General features: G+C 41.1%; 1 protein-coding gene across 1 annotated transcript; it reads left to right on the top strand.

Moving 5' to 3' along the window:
* The first annotated feature begins 304 nt into the window (after positions 1-304).
* On the top strand, positions 305-1,267 carry LOC115638089 (olfactory receptor 5V1-like). Its single transcript, XM_030539675.1, has one exon. It carries the CDS (start codon positions 305-307, stop codon positions 1,265-1,267), a length of 963 nt encoding a protein of 320 aa, XP_030395535.1.
* The last annotated feature ends 15,535 nt before the right edge of the window (positions 1,268-16,802 follow it).

The following is a 16,802-nucleotide window of genomic DNA, read 5'->3' as shown; positions in this document are numbered from 1 at the left end:
TTGTTGATATGACACTGATATGCTAAAGATATTTCAAAATCCCAGCCTAAAAGTCTTTATTTAAAGTTCAAGAGAGATTAAGGGAGTTAGATGGGACATTTCTGTAATTCAATAGGGTTCCAATCATTTTGATTTGTGTAAATGGAAAGCTTAGCCTCTGAGTGTGTGTTACTCTGTTTATTGACAATTTCATTCTTGCAGTGGAGAGATGCAGAGATACGGGGTTACATACCCCAATGTATCCGACAGCACAACCTGACTGTGTGTACTCCATCAATATTTAATGGTTTTCTGTTTCTAGGTTATGGAGAAAGCGGAAGGAAGAAACCAAACACCCATCATGGAATTCATCCTCTTAGGATTTGGGAATGTCCCTGAAATGCAGCCCCTTCTCTTCCTCGTGTTTCTTGTGATCTACATTGTGACTGTCTCTGGGAACATCCTCATCATAGCGCTGGTAATGACTGATCAGCACCTTCACACCCCCATGTACTTCTTCCTGGGGAATTTGTCCTGCTTGGAGGCCTTTTACACATCAACTATCCTCCCCAGGCTGCTGACCGGTCTACTGACTGGGGAAAGAACCATTTCTGTTAAGGGCTGCATTGCACAATTATATTTCTTTGGTATCCTGTCAGCTACAGAGTGTCTGCTGCTCACGGCAATGTCTTATGACCGGTATTTAGCGATATGCAATCCACTCCGTTATGCTGCTCTGATGAATGCCAGGGTATGTTTCCAGCTAGTGGCAGGGTCATGGATAAGTAGCTTTCTGGGATGCACCATAGTAAATATTTTCTTGTTCCAATCAACGTTCTGTGATTCAAAAGAAATTGACCATTTCTTTTGTGATTTTTCGCCTATGATAAAGCTGTCCTGTGGCCACAACCAGACTCTGCAACTAGTGACATTTACTATCGCTGCCATAGGTACATTTGTGCCCTTTCTACTGACTCTGACATCCTACATTTGTATTATAACCACCATCCTGAGAATCCCTTCCGCCACTGGGAGACAAAAGACCTTTTCCACCTGCTCCTCTCATCTCATTGTGGTTACAGTTTTCTATGGGACCCTGATTATTGTCTATGTGGTTCCAACAGCCAACACTCCCAAGGTCCTACAGAAAATATTCCCTGTCTTCTATGCAGTCCTGACTCCCATGATCAATCCTATCATTTACAGCCTGAGAAACAAGGAGGTCAATGACTCCTTGAGAAAAGCTTTTCATAAACTAGTTGCTGTCAGAAACAGGCATAGAATCTGAAAGGACAAAATTTAGCATATAGTAAAATAGAGATGAACTGATATAATTTCTTAGACATGGCCCATTTCAGTCCTTGAGGACAGGGTTACCCCTTATTGACTTTCTTTCTTTCTTTCTTTCTTTCTTTCTTTCTTTCTTTCTTTCTTTCTTTCTTTAGGAAAGTGTGCTTTTTTCCAGACTCATGTTTCAGTAAAGCACTTGGTTTCCATCATCCGTATATGAACACTAGTGCCCAAATTCTACAAGGAGCTTAAACATCTTTTCAATGGTTCTGGATCTCTTCTAATCTCTCTGAAACCAATGACATTCATTCTCCACTGATTAGGATCCTCTGTCAATGATGCTGTCATAAACAGATAGTGGGAGTTGGTAGAGCGGAGGTGCTTTATATCTCTTTTGCCTGTAGGGGGTTGACGGGGTCGGTGGGCCTGGCTGTCGCCTGGCCGGGGGACTGGTCAGGGGACAGGGTGCTTTCGGGTCTTGAGGGAGGGAAGTTTTTGTGTGTGCTGTTGGTGTTTGGTTGTTGTTCTCTCTGGGTTCTGGGGGTGGCCGGGCGTGCGGCCAGGTTTCTCTCCAATCTCTCTGATGCAGTCTGATGTCCAGAATAGTAAGTACTAGGTAGATAAAGCGAGTTAGACTTATGTTTCTTTTCTTTATTTGCAAATGTGTATTTGGCTGGGAAGAGTTCAAATGTGTATTTTGCTGAAAGGATTTTAATTTGTACTTGTATACTTGGGCTGGGAGGGTATTCCCAGTGTTTATAGCTGAAAGACCCTGTAACATATTCCATCTTAAATTTACAAAGATTATTTTTACTGTTTTTTCCTTCTTTAATTAAAAGCTTTTCTTGTTTAAGAACCTGATTGTTTTTTTATTCTGGTGAGACCCCAGGAGACTGGGTCTGGATCCACCAGGGAATTGGTGGGAGAAAGGAGGGAAGGGGGAGAGAAAGGTTATTTTCTCTCTGTGTTAGGATTACTTTCTCTCTCAGGGAGAGTCAGGGAGGGGGAGAGAGAAGGAGGGAGGAAGGTGGATTTTCCTCTCTGTTTTAAGATTAAAGGAGTTTGAATGACAGTGATCTTCCAGGGTAACCCAGAGAGGGGAAGTCTGGGAGAGGCAACGGTGAATGAAAGGGTTTACTTTCCTTGTGTTAAGATCCAGAGGGTCTGGGTCTTGGGGGTCCCCAGGCCAGGTTTTGGGGGGACCAGAGTGTACCAGGCACTGGAATTCCTGGTTGGTGGCAGCGCTACAAGTACTAAGCTGGTAACTGAGCTTAGAGGAATTCATGCTGGTACCCCATCTTTTGGACTCTAAGGTTCAGAGTGGGGAATTATACCATGACAGATGCCTCTGAAATGTGTGTGAAAAATGTTGCCACCACAGTGAGTGGAGAACTTCGATTGAGCAGTATTCTATGCAGCTCTGTAGCTGGGTAAACAAAAAATGAAAGTCCTTGAAGGGTTGGGAGTCTCAGTGCCCTGCCATGTGAAATTTCCCGCCTGTTCATACATCTTTGCACAGCTAAAAGCAACATTAAAATATCTATTTCTATATTGATATAAATATTGATAGAGATAAATAAAATGCAAAGGTAAGATGTATTACCAATATTTTCAAAGCTCTCTCTCCCATGTAAATAAAAAGAAATGAATGAATTAAAAGGAATAGAAAATGAGCACCAAAAAGCACTAAGCAACTTTTCAAATCTCAACCTATATAGTGTAACATGGGCCTCCCTCACAACAGACAGAAATGCGCTATTCGCATAAAAACCTTTACCACCAAAGTTTGACAAAAAAATTAAAGACTAAAATGTCACTAAGTCTCTCTGGTGTTTTTGTTCTTCGACACATTTTTGGGCCAAAATATATCATAATCCCCCTTTCTCTTTGTAACTGGTTAGGTGCCCATTGCTCCCCTGACCACCCACCCATATTCATAGAGGCAGATATATGTAGTTTGTGGCCTCATGGATCAGGCTTTGTTTGGATGAATTGTTGATTTGGTCAGCCAGAAGTGATTCATGAATTTAACTCAAATTAGCTAGATATTTTCATAAAAAGGCAATCAAAATCTTTCAGGACTTTGATGCAGGACAGCAACCTGCCCCCATTACAACATTTAAACTTGTGGTTAGAGCACTCATGTGGAGTGTGTGTGTGTGTGTGTGTGTGTAACACCCATGTTCAATATCCCCCCTGCCTGATGGAGGTGGGGGGAAGTCTTCATTCTCTGACATTGCAAACAAGTGCACTGGCCTATGGAATTATCTCCACAGAAGCTCTTTTCCTCTTTCCTGTTAAAGTGGTACCGTTGGGTATAAATAATTAAATAGGCATTGAACTAGGGAGTTGAATTTCGATCTCCTGCAGCCAAAATGTGTTTCTTAACTACCAGACTACTTGCTTTTTAGCCCAAAGACTATTGATTCTTATTGTGAATGACAATTAATAGTTATTGGGATACGAAAAGTAAGTGAGAATGACTCATAGCTTGGTGGTAAAGCTTTCATTTTCCAGAACTGTCAGAGAAATGAAAAAACAGTGGTCACTGAGCTCTAATTTTCATCTTCTGCCACAGAACATCTGGCAGGACTGAAATACACACTGAATGGGTTACCCATCAAATGTTGGGTGTCTTTTGGTTAAGATGTAGGTCTGAGAATCTCGACTCTTCATTTCTCTTCCTAAATCTGATATTTGCTCCCTGTAGGCCAGAAACTTTGTCACAAACTTATTCATCCTTATTCAGAGTGTGGCATATTGAAAATTGCATTTAAATTACAAGCTGTCACTCTGAGTGTAAGGGGATTTTCTGGTCCCACTTGCAGACTGGAGATGTGTGTACAGAAACATATGTGTGACGTTGCACTCCATATGCTTTATGAAAATATGCTTATGAATGTGAATATGATGTAACTGGAATGTGCTTTTTGGCAAAAAAGTGTCTTGTAAGGTATCATTACAAAGCCTATAATCTACTGAGAGTGTTCATTCTATTTGTTTGCATGTATTATCTCTATGTCTGTAGTAATATAATAAGACAAAACCTTTTATTACTGATATCAATATATTAAGTGGAAGCAATTACAGGTACTTCAGAATCAATGAACTGTAAATGACTCAGTTTACTTGTTTCAGAGTAGCAGCCCTGTTAGTCTATAGCCGCAAAAAGAATAAGAGTACTTCTGGCACCTTAGAGACTAACAGATTTACTATACACAAAGAGAACATGAATCAATGGGTGTTACTATACACACTATCAGGAAAGCGATCAGTTAAGGTGAGCTATTATCACCAAGAGAGAAAAACTCTTTGTAATGGTAATAAAAATGCCCCTTTTCCAGCAATTGAAAAAGAGATGTAAGAAATTCTGGGCGGGGGGAGGAAAGTATGGGAAAATAGTTTTACTATGGGCCATTACACAAACTAAAACTATTTCCCAATACATGCATTTCCCCATACATGCATCCAATGAACTGGGCTGTAGCCAACGAAAGCTTATGTTCTAATAAATTTGTTAGTCTCTAAGGTGCCACAAGTACTCCTGTTCTTTTTTTCAGTTTACTTGCAATACTTTCTTTGTATCATAGAATCATAGCATATCAGGATTGGAAGGGACCTGATGAGGTCATCAAGTCCAACCCCCTGCTTAAAGCAGGACCAATTCTCAACTATGTGTGGGCCAGCCCAGAAAGAATGGAGGCTAGGATCTCACGGGACGTGTGACCATGAAACATGATACAGAATCTATCTTAAATCTGTTACTTTTCCGATTAGGAGAGGTGGAGACCCAGAGAGACAAAAGATTCCCTCCTTGTGCCAAAGCTATAAAAGAGGGTGGAACAGGACAAGGCAGTAAGTCATGAGAAAGCCCCTGTTTACCACCTAAGATGTCTGCTGGAACTGACAAGGACTATACCTGGGAAAGGATTGGGCCCAGACTAGGAAGGAGTCTAGTCTGTGAAAGAGGCTTATTGGACCATCTCTAAGGGTGAGACCTTACCTGTAATCAGTTTCTTAATGTACTAGGCTTAGACTTGCATGTTCTTGCTTCATTTTGCTTAGTGACTTGCTTTGTTCTGTCAGTTATTACTTGAAATCACTTAAATCCTACTTTTTATACTTAATAAAATCACTTTTGTTTATTAATGAACCCAGAGTAAGTGACTAATACCTTGGGAAGCAAGCAGCTATGCATCTCTTTATCACTGTTCTAGAGGGCAGACAATTTATGAGTTTACCCTGTATAAGTGTTATAAAGAGCAAAATGGGTGTATTTGGGGTTTGGATCCCATTGGGAACTGAGTGTCTCAGCACTGGAGAGGTAAGCTGCTGAGCTGTTTTTGGTTTAAGTCTGCAACATTGGGGGTGTGGCCCACACCCTGGGTCTGTGTTGCAGCAGGCTAGTGTGTCTGGCTCAACAAGTCAGGGTTCTGGAATCCCAAGCTGGCAGGTAAAAAGGGCTTAGAGGTATTTCAGCACATCAGGTGACAGTCCCAAGGGGGGTCTCTGGGACCGAACCCACCACGATATGCTCTGGTTGTTGTGAGTATTTCTACATCCATCCAGGCTAGAGTAAGGCCTCTCTGTTTTAGGAAGCAGCCTGCTTTGTCCCGCAGTTTTGTGTTTTTGCATCGTATGGGTCTGAATTCTAAGAAATAAAGTAACATTTGCCTATATTTTCACTCTGCCCCTTTTTCTCTTAACTTTAACATGCCACATCTCCATCACCCTCCTAATCCCTTCCACCACCAAGAGACAAAAGGCCTTTTCCACTGTTCCTCCCACCTCCCACCTGTTCTATGGGACTTTGATTATTGTCTACATGTTATCAAACTCCAACTCACTGAGAGACCTGAACAAGGGGTTCCGTCCCTTCTAAACATTCTTGACTCCCCTGTTCAGTCCCCTTTTCTACAGCCTGCAAAACACAAAGGTAAAGGAGTCCCTGAGTAATTCTGTGGGTAAACTTGTGCCATGCACATAAATTCAGAGAATCCATGTGAATGATTTCTTTAAATTTATTTGAAATAAAGGAGGATAAGTTCTGAGGGTTTAATGAATCAGAGGGGTATGGCTTAATGGCTTCTAACTTCTTTATGGTTTTCCTCTTGTTTAATCAGGTTATGATGGTAGAAAATGAGGATGATGTGATGATTTGCCTTATGAAGATCCTTCAATATGTGATAAACTATAGTGTGCACATCTCCACCTCTGTAACTATCAGAAGTAGCTGACAAATTCAATGTGAACCAATGAAAACAGTGTCATGAATTCAGGTGAAACATTTTTAAATATGGATTTCCAAAGTTAATTTCCACAGCCAAATGCTAATATAGGAAACTAAATATCATGAATCCAGGATTGTAAATCTTTCTAGGAACACTTAACTCTACTTCTTCAGCAGAGAAGGGACCTGAGGAGGTCATCAAGTCCCACTCCCTGCTCAAAGCAGAACCAATTCCCAACAAAATCATCCTAGCCAGGCCTTTGTCAAGCTTGACCACAGAAACCTCTAAGGAAGGATATTCCACCACTTCCCTAGTTAACCCATTCTAGTGCATCACCACCCTCCTAGTGAAAAAGTTTTTCCTATTATCCAACCTAAAGCTCCCCCACATCAACTTGAGAGCATTACTCCTTGTTCTGTCATCTGGTACCACTGAGAACAGTCTAGATCCATCCTCTTTGGAAACCCCTTTCAGGTAGATGAAAGCAGCTCTCAAATCCCGCCTCAGTCTTCTCTTCTGCAGACTAAATAATTCCAGATTCCTCAGCCTCTTCTAATAAGTCATGTGCTCCAGCACCTTAATCATTTTTATTGCCCTCCACTGGACTCTTTCCAATTTTTCCAAATCCTTCTTGTAGTGTGGAGTCCAAAACTGGACACAGTACTGCAGATGAGGCCTCACCAATGCTGAATAAAGGGGAATGATCAAGTCCCTCGATCTGCTGGTAATGGACCTCCTGATGCAGCCCAAAATGCCGTTATCCTTCTTGACAACAAGGGTGTGATGTTGTACGCTAAATGATTTTATAAATGTATGCTAATGAGTGAATGTAATGTATCTGGAATATGCTTCATCCAAAAGGTCTCTTGTAAGGCCTCATTACAAATCTTATAATCTACTGAGTGTTGTCATCCTATTTGTATAAATGTATCACTCTTGTATCTGAAACTAGAAATATGAAATATAACTCTGAGGGCCTATTGTAATTATGCAAACTATAGGCCGTTATTGGTGGTTGGGAATCTTGATGGTTCCCTTCAGCCAGGACAATTGACTGTGGATGTCTCTGTTTGCAGGGAGGCCTTCCTGTGAGTCAAGCTGGGAGGAATGAAATCTTGAAGTCTTGCTGTGACATGTGAACATGTCACCTGAACTGTAATCCATCTTTAATTTTGTGTCTTTCCATTGAGAAGGAGGGGTAGCCTTGTTAGTCTGTATCTTTAAAAGCAGCAAAGATTCCTGTGGCACCTTATAGACTAACAGACGTATTGGAGCCTGAGCTTTAGTGGGTGAAAACCCACTTCAATGCATGCATCCGACGAAGTGGATATTCACCCACAAAAGCTCATGCTCCAATACGCCTGTTAGTCTATAAGGTGACACAGGACTCTTTAATATTCCAGGTGAGTATTAAAGTGCTGAATAGAGGGGAATAATCACTTACCGTGATCTGTTGTCAATGTTCCTACTAATAAAGCCCAATATGCTGTTGACCTTCTTGGCAACAAGAGCACACTGCTGACTTATATTCTGCTTCTTGTCCACTGTAATCCCGAGGTCCTTTTCTGCAGGTCCCCAGCCTGTAGTGATGTATAGGATTCTTCCTTCATAAGTGCAGGATTCTGCACTTGTCCTTGTTGAACCTCATCTGATTTCTTTTGGCCTAATCCTCCAATTTGTCTAGGTCACACTTGACCCTATCCCTACCCTCAACCAATATCCCAACTGAGTACCCTAAACATTGTGCTAAAAGTGATAAAGGATTCCCTCCTTCCACCTAAACTTTTTATGTGAGCTCCTTAGGTGAGTTAGCTGGAGGAACTATGGGTTGTATGTGTCTGGATGCCTGGTTTGAGGCTTGTGCATGCCCAGAGACAGAAACCTAGACACCCTATGGAATTTCACTGCAAAAAGTAGGCTGCAAGTTGAGTTTAGATGCCTACAGAGTCTGGGAGAAGCTGAGTGGAGGTTTAGAGAATCCGACTGGATCCTGATGCTGGGATTTTGGCACCTATAGTGGTGAGGAGATGGCACTACAGTATCAGGTGAACTGAAAAATAATATTTCTTTTATCTTTTTTACTGTGCAAATATGTGTAATGAAAAATAATAATGTACAGTTTATATTTGTGTAGTAATTATTGAAATCAAAATATTTGAAAATGTAGAAAAACATCCAAAGTATGTATAATAAATTTCAGTTGGTGTTGTATTATTAACAGTATAATTAAAACTGTGATTAATTGCAATTGTTTTTAATCTTGTGATTAATTTTGTGTATGTTTTTAATAATTTAACAGCCCTAGTTCTGACATAAAATTCTAACTTTAGAGGGAAGAAGAAAAGTCCTCGACTTACCTATTTTACCAGGCAACACTAGTACAATAGTAGAAAAGGAAGATTATTGATACAATAAGGGATTTGATCGAAAGTCCAATGAAGTCAATGAATTTCTACCAATTAATCTGAACACAGGGCTGGTAAAAAATGGTCTGCTGAAATTCCCTTTGGACTGAAAATTGGGGGCTGATTAAACAAATATTTTAATGGAAAGTCTCTGCTATCCAATAAGGAAGTGGTTTTGAAACACGACTAGTTTAAGACAGGAGCAGCCACAACGGAAATGGAGGATGCACAGAGCCCCAACTGGGACTCATGGTCTATGTGTGTTGAAGGTAGAAATGGGAGGGACACAAAAAGACCCTGGCCTGGGAGCAGAGTGGAGGGCCCTGGAATAAGTGTGAGGGGATGAAGGGGCATACAGAACCCCTGGCACTGGGAAGGAAATAAGGGACAATAGAATGGGTGAGGAGGGAACAAGTGAGTACACAGAGACCACATGGCCTGAGAGTTAGAATAAATAAATAAAGTAAATCATTAAAACAAACACTCAAAGAAATAATTCTGTATTTACTGGGTGATGGAGTAATATCTATGAACTGGTTATGGTCACAATTATGACCACATTCAAGCAGGAAAGCCTTGTGGCTAAATACCTTCCCCGTTCTCCAGGGAACTTGTGCCTCCCTTGGTGATGATTCCTCTTTGTCTCTAAGGGGGAAAGGCATGACTCAGCTAGTCCTACATAAACTGGTAAAGGAGAGAAGTATAGTGATCATATGAAATAGCACATCTCAGAAAACCAGATTGTCTATGGAGCCCCCATTAACCGTGGTGTCACAAACTGACATTGTGCTCAGTTACACAAAGGAACAGATCCTCAGCTGGTGCAAATTCACTGTATTTCCAGTGACATCACGTGTGCAAAAGTGTTTTACAACTTTTGGGAATCTGGCCCCATTGACATTCCTGGTGCTATGCCTGACTTACACCAGATGCAGATCTGGCTCCATTGACTCCAGTGGAGGTAGATTTAGAACCATTGTAGGCACAACTTCTCAGTACACATTTAGCTTGCTGTTTATCATTTCGTAGGTGGTGTGACAACATTTCAAAGGCAGATCTGGCCTTTGCAATGCAGTGAGTAATTGTATCATCAGTAGTGGGATGCTGTGATAGCAACAGCATACATCTTGTGTAGCAAAACTTCTCCATAGACTTCAGAGGAGCATTATTGACCTTAGTAACTGGGTAAACATTTGAATCCCCTGGCACAGGTTGTTGCTCACTCATATAAAATAGGTAGACTAAAGCCTTTCAGGCTTCTGGAGACTAAACTGTTGTGAGCCCAGGCATAAAAGGAGAGACCAAGGATTCACCAATACCCAAGATCCCTGCAATGGCATGGAATTGATTGCCCAGATGATCCCAGCAGGTGCTCCATGCCTCATGCTGCAAAGGAAGGTGAAAACCCTGAAGATCCCTGCCCAATACAAGCTAGAGGAAAAATTCCTTCTCCATCCCATATCTGGTGATTTGTTAGGCCCTGAGGATGTGAGCAAGTCCCACCAACCAGTCTTCTAGAATGACTATTCTCTGAACCAGCTCAGAGTTCCTTCCCACCCCATTCCATGTCGCACCTCCAGCTCTGGCCCATCCCTGAGGCTTCAGAGGAAGGCAACCTTGCTTTCCCCTCTCCCCTGCCCACATCTGGCCAATTGCACACTGTTGAAAAAAAATCACCATAGTATCTGAGCACCTTATAGTCTTTAATGTACCCTCTTCACAACACCCTTGAGAGCTAGGATGTTAAAAGGCAGTTTGGAGACCACAACACTGCTTCAGCTATTCCTGGCTCTTTCCCCTTAATTGGATATGCACCAACTGGAAACTACTTATTCTCCCTCCCAGTCATATTCAGTGTTATTCTTCTATTGGAATTGATAATTATGATGGAATGGAAATATGACCTCTGGCTAATTCACTTTGAAGGTTAGGGAGGTTCTTTCTCCCCACTTACAGTTCTGGTTGAAGAGTCTGGCTCTTTAGCTTTCCTGCTACAGAAATTTCTGCTTTCAGCCGTGGAGGTCTCAGGTGCCATTCTTGTTGTCAATTAAGATGATGCTTGTCACACTGGCACCCCTTAGATTTATTCTAAACCCATGTTGTAGTCCTTAGACCTTGTGCTGCTCCAAAGCTCAGGGGAGAATTTCACTCATCGAGAGTCACTGTGCAAGTCTGAAGGCCACTTTGGGTACATCTACACAGCACCTCCCAGTGCAGGGAGACAGACTTAAGTTAGCATGCTAAATACAGCCATGTGGACAATGCATGACAGGCAGCGGCTTGGGCTATCCACCTGAGCTCAGATCCACTGCGCTGGGTGGAAATATCCAGACTGCTATTTTAATGCATTAGCTCAAGAAAAGTCACCCATACTAGGAGGCATGTTTATAGATGCAGTGTAGACATACGCTTTATCAATCAGAAACAGTTCCATAAATTCCACCTGGAAGCCAGCTGGTAGTCATTCAAGAGCACATGAACCTGGTGTCATGTATTCCATTTATCAAATTTTGCCTTGCATTATGAATTATCTTCAGCTTCTAAGTAGACTGCAGGAGCAGTCTCATACAGATAGCATTGTGGCTAGCCAATCGGTATGTGAAACAAGCATGGATAGCAGGTAGTGAGGTCCCCAACTGACCAGGAAGCTCACAACCTTCCCAGAGGATGCAGATATTGAAAAGCTACCATGGACAAGAGTTTGCTTTCTTCATCTGAAACATCCTGAGAATCTACCCAGCCTCCCCTTCACCCCAGGTTCTGAACACAGGTTAAATCTTTTTAGGAGCAAACTCCCAAAAACCTTGCCAAGAGAGAGATGTCCTTGGAGGTTAGAATTTGACTCCATTCCCAGTGCTGCTTGCAGTGTTCAGAGAACATATAATTTTCTTATTCCTTCTCAGTGATCTCAAAGGCCCATTAGTGGAAATGTCAAAGGGTATTTTGCTTTCTCACATAAAAGATAAATAATGACTCAGGAGACATAGCTGGCTTTGGTAGTTGATACTGGGGTACCAGGCATGACACCAGAATCAGAGCTCTTACTGGGGGAACAGAAGTCCACTAAAAGAAGAAGGGCAAGGGTTGGATGCATATCCTGCTCAAACTTGTGTCAAGTACTTAAAGGTAAAGTAATCTTTGGCAATCTTTATTTTTAAAATGATATCAGCTGGTAAGGAAATAGGAAATTTCCATTCAATTACCATGTTCACCTGCCCTGTCCAATGCAGAATTTTTCCTGCTATACGGCACCTCCCTCACAAAGAACTTGAATATTTGTAATATGTGTGACAAATCTCTGTCCTTCTCTCAGTGGGTCCCATCCATTCTGGTGAATTTTGCTAGCCTCAGAGGCTCACTGTAACCCTCCACCTAGGCTTCTCTATCTAAAGGCAAGGGTCACAGCCTATTGAGCCATTTTCATCATAAGCCAGCAAGGGAGGTGAGGAGAAGCAACCCTTCCTTGCACAGTGTCTGTTGTCGCCAAGTCTCAGTTATTAATTGGGGAGGGGATGGGGGAACCCAGGCCCAACCTCAACTCTGGGCTCCAGCCCAGGGACCCTAACAGTAGCAGCTATGGTAGCTGACTTTTTGGAAACAGGACATGTATAATTCCCTAGGACACTTCCCCACAGCAGCCCCCACTCAATATCTCCTTCACTGTTACCTCAGGGTCTCCTTCCTTGCACCAGATTTGGATTTGATAAGAAAGAAAGAAAGAAAGAAAGAAAGAAAGAAAGAAAGAAAGAAAGAAAGAAAGAAAGAAAGAAAGAAAGAGAAAGAAAGATGTATGTTTGTTTAATTTTTCTATTCACCGTACTGAAATGCAAGTTTTTCCCACTGTAAGGGCTGATTATATTTTTCAGGAATTTGTCAGTAATAAGCTAACTGAAAAATGTGAAATATTTTTGTTCTGGAAATTTCAATTTTCTCCTCCATTGTTTTCCCAAATTTCCCATAAAATTTTTTTTTAAATCCATCTTTGGTTAGAAATAATCAGGTTTCCGTAGATGTCTGGTTTTCAAAAAGCATTTTTTTAACTGAAAACTGAACTGAGATATTGAATATTTTAATGAAAAAAGAAAAAAAAACCCAAAATTTTGATTGTTTTCAACAAAAATGATTTTTAAGAAAAATGAATAATTTCCCTTGAAAATATTCCTTCTGTCAAAAACCCATTTATCATTTAAGATATTTCAATTAAAAACTTTTGACTAACTAGTAAGCTGTTAACAAATATACATTGTGAAGTTCCCGTCAATGAAACCTTATTATTAGCACAAACCAAGCTAGCTGGAGAGCAATTGAAAGATGGAGATTTATCTTCCAGATGCCACTGTTGTGACTACCAGCCTCAGCTGTGCAGGACACTCTATAATAGGCAGAAGAAATTTTACTGTCGAGCCCCAGACTTATGTACATTCCTCTGTCCTAGTACACTGCAGGGACTTGAGGGATTTGAATCCACAGATGTGAACACCAACATTCACGGCATCTCCTATCATAGATAAGCAGCAAATAAGAATGGCCATAGTGGGTCAGACGAAAGGTCCATCTAGCCCAGTATTCTGTCTTCTGACAATGCCAAGTGCTTCAGGGGGAGCACACAGAATAGGATAATTCTGGTGTGGTCCTCCCCTGTCTTTCCTTCCTGGCTTCTGCAAGTCAGAGGTTCAGGGTCACCCAATGCATAGGGTTGCATCCCTGAAAATCTTGGCTAATAGCCATTGATGGACCTGTCATCCATGAGCTTATCTAGTTCATTTTTGAACCCAGTCATACTTTTGATCATCACAACATCCTGTGGCAATGGGTTCCAGATGCTAATTGTATTTTCTGTGGGGAAAAAAATACTTCCTATTTTTTGTTTTAAACCTGCTGTCTACTAATGTCATTGGGTGACCCCTGGATTTTGTATTACAGGAAGGGGTAAATATTACTTTTCTATTCACTTTCTGCACACTATTCATGATTTTATTTACCTCCATCAGATCCCTGCTTAGCCATGTCTTTCTAAGCTGAACAGTTCCACCAGGTCCAGTTGATCACCAAAGTCACATAAGAATTCATAGTCAAAGCATCTCTTCAGCTGAGATTTGACAGCTAGTTAAGTTATACAGATGCCAAATTTTCCCCGAAGTTATTGAGATCTGGTCATGTGAATCCCCTGTGTGATTTTGAAGATCCCAGACTTCACTTCCATTTATTTACTTTATTTTGATTTATAAATTGCCAGTGATGGAGTATCTACCACAACCATTCGTATATTGCTCCAGTGGTAAATGTATGCCTTATTTCCTTTCTGAATGAAGGGGCATCTGCATCTTAGAAATACAAGGGGGAGCTCATGATGCAGGACAGATTGGGTGATTCCGGCACCTACATTTCTCTTCAATGAGTAATTAAATGTGTGAGAAAAGAGAGAGTGGAATAAGAATCCCAGGACAATGAGAGACTGTTGCTCCAAACTTGAAATATTCTGGCATTTCAGGTAAGCATCATCTTCCATATTTAAGAAATGTTTTGTTATATGTCAATAATTTCCTAGAGCGAAAAAATAAGTGAAAACAATATTAAAACTACTGTGTGAAATCACAGCCTTGTTGAACAGAGCCTATTAAAAGATCTTGGCTTGTTAAACCTAATAAAACAAAGGTTGATATTTCTCTTCATAACTACATCAGGGAGGTAAATACAGTGTAACAAATGGGGATAAACAGGCCAGGAATAAATGTAGTCTGGATTTATGACTTATATTGTCTATATAAATATTGAGTTCATGGCAAGTTGGGTGTGAATTACCCCAAACTACCCTTCCATAGACTAACTGTCCCTGTGGACCTTGCTGACATTCACTAACAGTTCATTACTGTGCTAGGAAAAGGGATTAGATGCCTGTCAGCAAGGTCCACTTGGATAGCTAGTCCACAGCAGGCTAGTGTGTAGTAGATTTGCACCAACTTGCTGTGAACTAGTTGTTCACCAAGACAAGCCCTTAGACAAAGATTTCTAACAATCAGAAGAGGGAGGTTCTGGGAAAGCCTCCAACAGGAGTTAACAGGGGCAAACATCTTAACTAGTTTTGAGATGAGATTTGATAAATTTATGAATGGGATTACGTGAAGGGATTGCCAGTGAGAGCAGGGGGAATGGGCTCCATGACTCAGTAGGGCCCTTTCAATCCTGTGACCTAAATTTCTAAGTCAATGGCAAAACTCCCACCAAACATTGGATATGAGATATTAACGAGTCTTATAAGGAAGACACCTCAAAGACATATGGAAGGGGCTTATGTGAAACTGATCAGTGTAGATATTTGGCTAAACTGGGAATATCAGATTCTCGTTCAATAACGCATGTTTGAATGTGAACCTTAGCAACACCTTCTAACATGTTTGCTGGTCATGGTTAAGCCTAGTAGAAAGGGGAAAGATCATGGCTGATGTGATTTTACCTATATCCACCATATCAAGACATAACTTCTCTTCTCAAATGAAGGAAGCCCTGTGATACAACATGACTAACTCATGTGACTTATGTGTAGTGCTGGGGAGGAGCTGGTGGTCGTGGTATATGTAGGTACCAATAACATAGGGAAGGATATAACAGAGATCAAGGAGGCCAAATTTAGGCTGCTAGTTAAGAGATTAAAGCCCAGGACCTCCATGGTAGCATTCCCTGAAATGCTTCCAGTCTCAGATTCAGCGACAGAACTGCAGGATCTCAATGTTTGGATGAGACAATGGTGTAGGGAGGAGGGGGTTTAGATTTATTAGGAACTGGGGAACCTTTTGGGATGGGGGGAGCCTATCCAGGAAGGATGGGCATCACCTAAACCATAATGGAACCAGATTGCTGGCACTTAACATTAAAAAGGTTGTAAAGCAGCTTTTAAACTAAGGGCTGAGGAAAAGCCAACAGGTATGGAGGAGCAAGTGGTTCAGACAGAGACATGCCTTAGGGGAGGATCTATTAATGGATATTCTCTATGTCCTAGTAAGGAGGAGGGGATGGAAGATGACAAAATACAGGTAGGAACAGTCAAATGAAAAGACTCTCATTCAATTACATCATGTAATGGCAGACAGCTAAAAAAGTGATAAAATCTTAAAGTGCTTACATACAAATGCTAGAAGTCTAAATAATAAGATGGGTGAACTAGAGTGCCTTGTATTAAATGAGGATATTGATATGATAGGCATCAGAGAAACCTGAAGGAATGTGGATAATCAATAAGACACAGTAATACCAGAATACAAAATATACTGAAGGACAGAACAGATGGTGCTGTTGTGGGAGTGGCACTATATGTGAAAAAAAGCATAGAATTAAATGAAGGAAAAAATCTTAAACGAACCAAACTGTATCATAGAATCTCTATGGATAGTAATTCCATGCTCAAATAATAAGACTATAGCAGTGGGGATCTATTACTGACAACCTGACCAGGATGATGGTAGTGACTGCAAACTGCTTTCCAAGGGGAGTAGTGGGGGCAAAAGGCTAAGCTTGATAATTTTATGGAGGGGATGGTATGATGGGCTAGCCTAATTTTGGCAATTAATTGATCTTTGATTATTAGCAGGTAAATATATCTAGTGGTCTGTGATGGGATGTTAGATGGGGTGGAATCTGAGTTACTACAGGTAATTCCTTCCTGGGTGCTGGCTGGTGAGTCTTGCCCACGTATTCAGACTTTAGCTGATTGCCATATTTCGGGTTGGGAAGGAATTTTCCTCCAGGGCAGATTGGCAGAGGCCCTAGAGGTTATTCACCTTCTAAATCTAAATACACAAGAAAGGTAAATGATGGGAGGGGAAGCGACGAGAAAGAAAATTTAAAGTAAATCATAATCTTTATTTTTTGATCATGTATTGCCTTTACCCTAGATAAAACC

This window comes from Gopherus evgoodei, chromosome 21 (genome assembly GCF_007399415.2).
Source record: "Gopherus evgoodei ecotype Sinaloan lineage chromosome 21, rGopEvg1_v1.p, whole genome shotgun sequence".
Classification (NCBI taxonomy): Eukaryota; Metazoa; Chordata; order Testudines; family Testudinidae; genus Gopherus; species Gopherus evgoodei.
Note: the sequence above shows the minus strand (reverse complement) of the source record. Positions and strands in the feature narration are given on the sequence as shown.

Coding starts and splice junctions, on each gene's coding strand:
- LOC115638089 (XM_030539675.1), top strand. CDS start 305: ATGGAGAAAGCGGAAGGAAGAAACCAAACACCCATCATGGAATTCATC.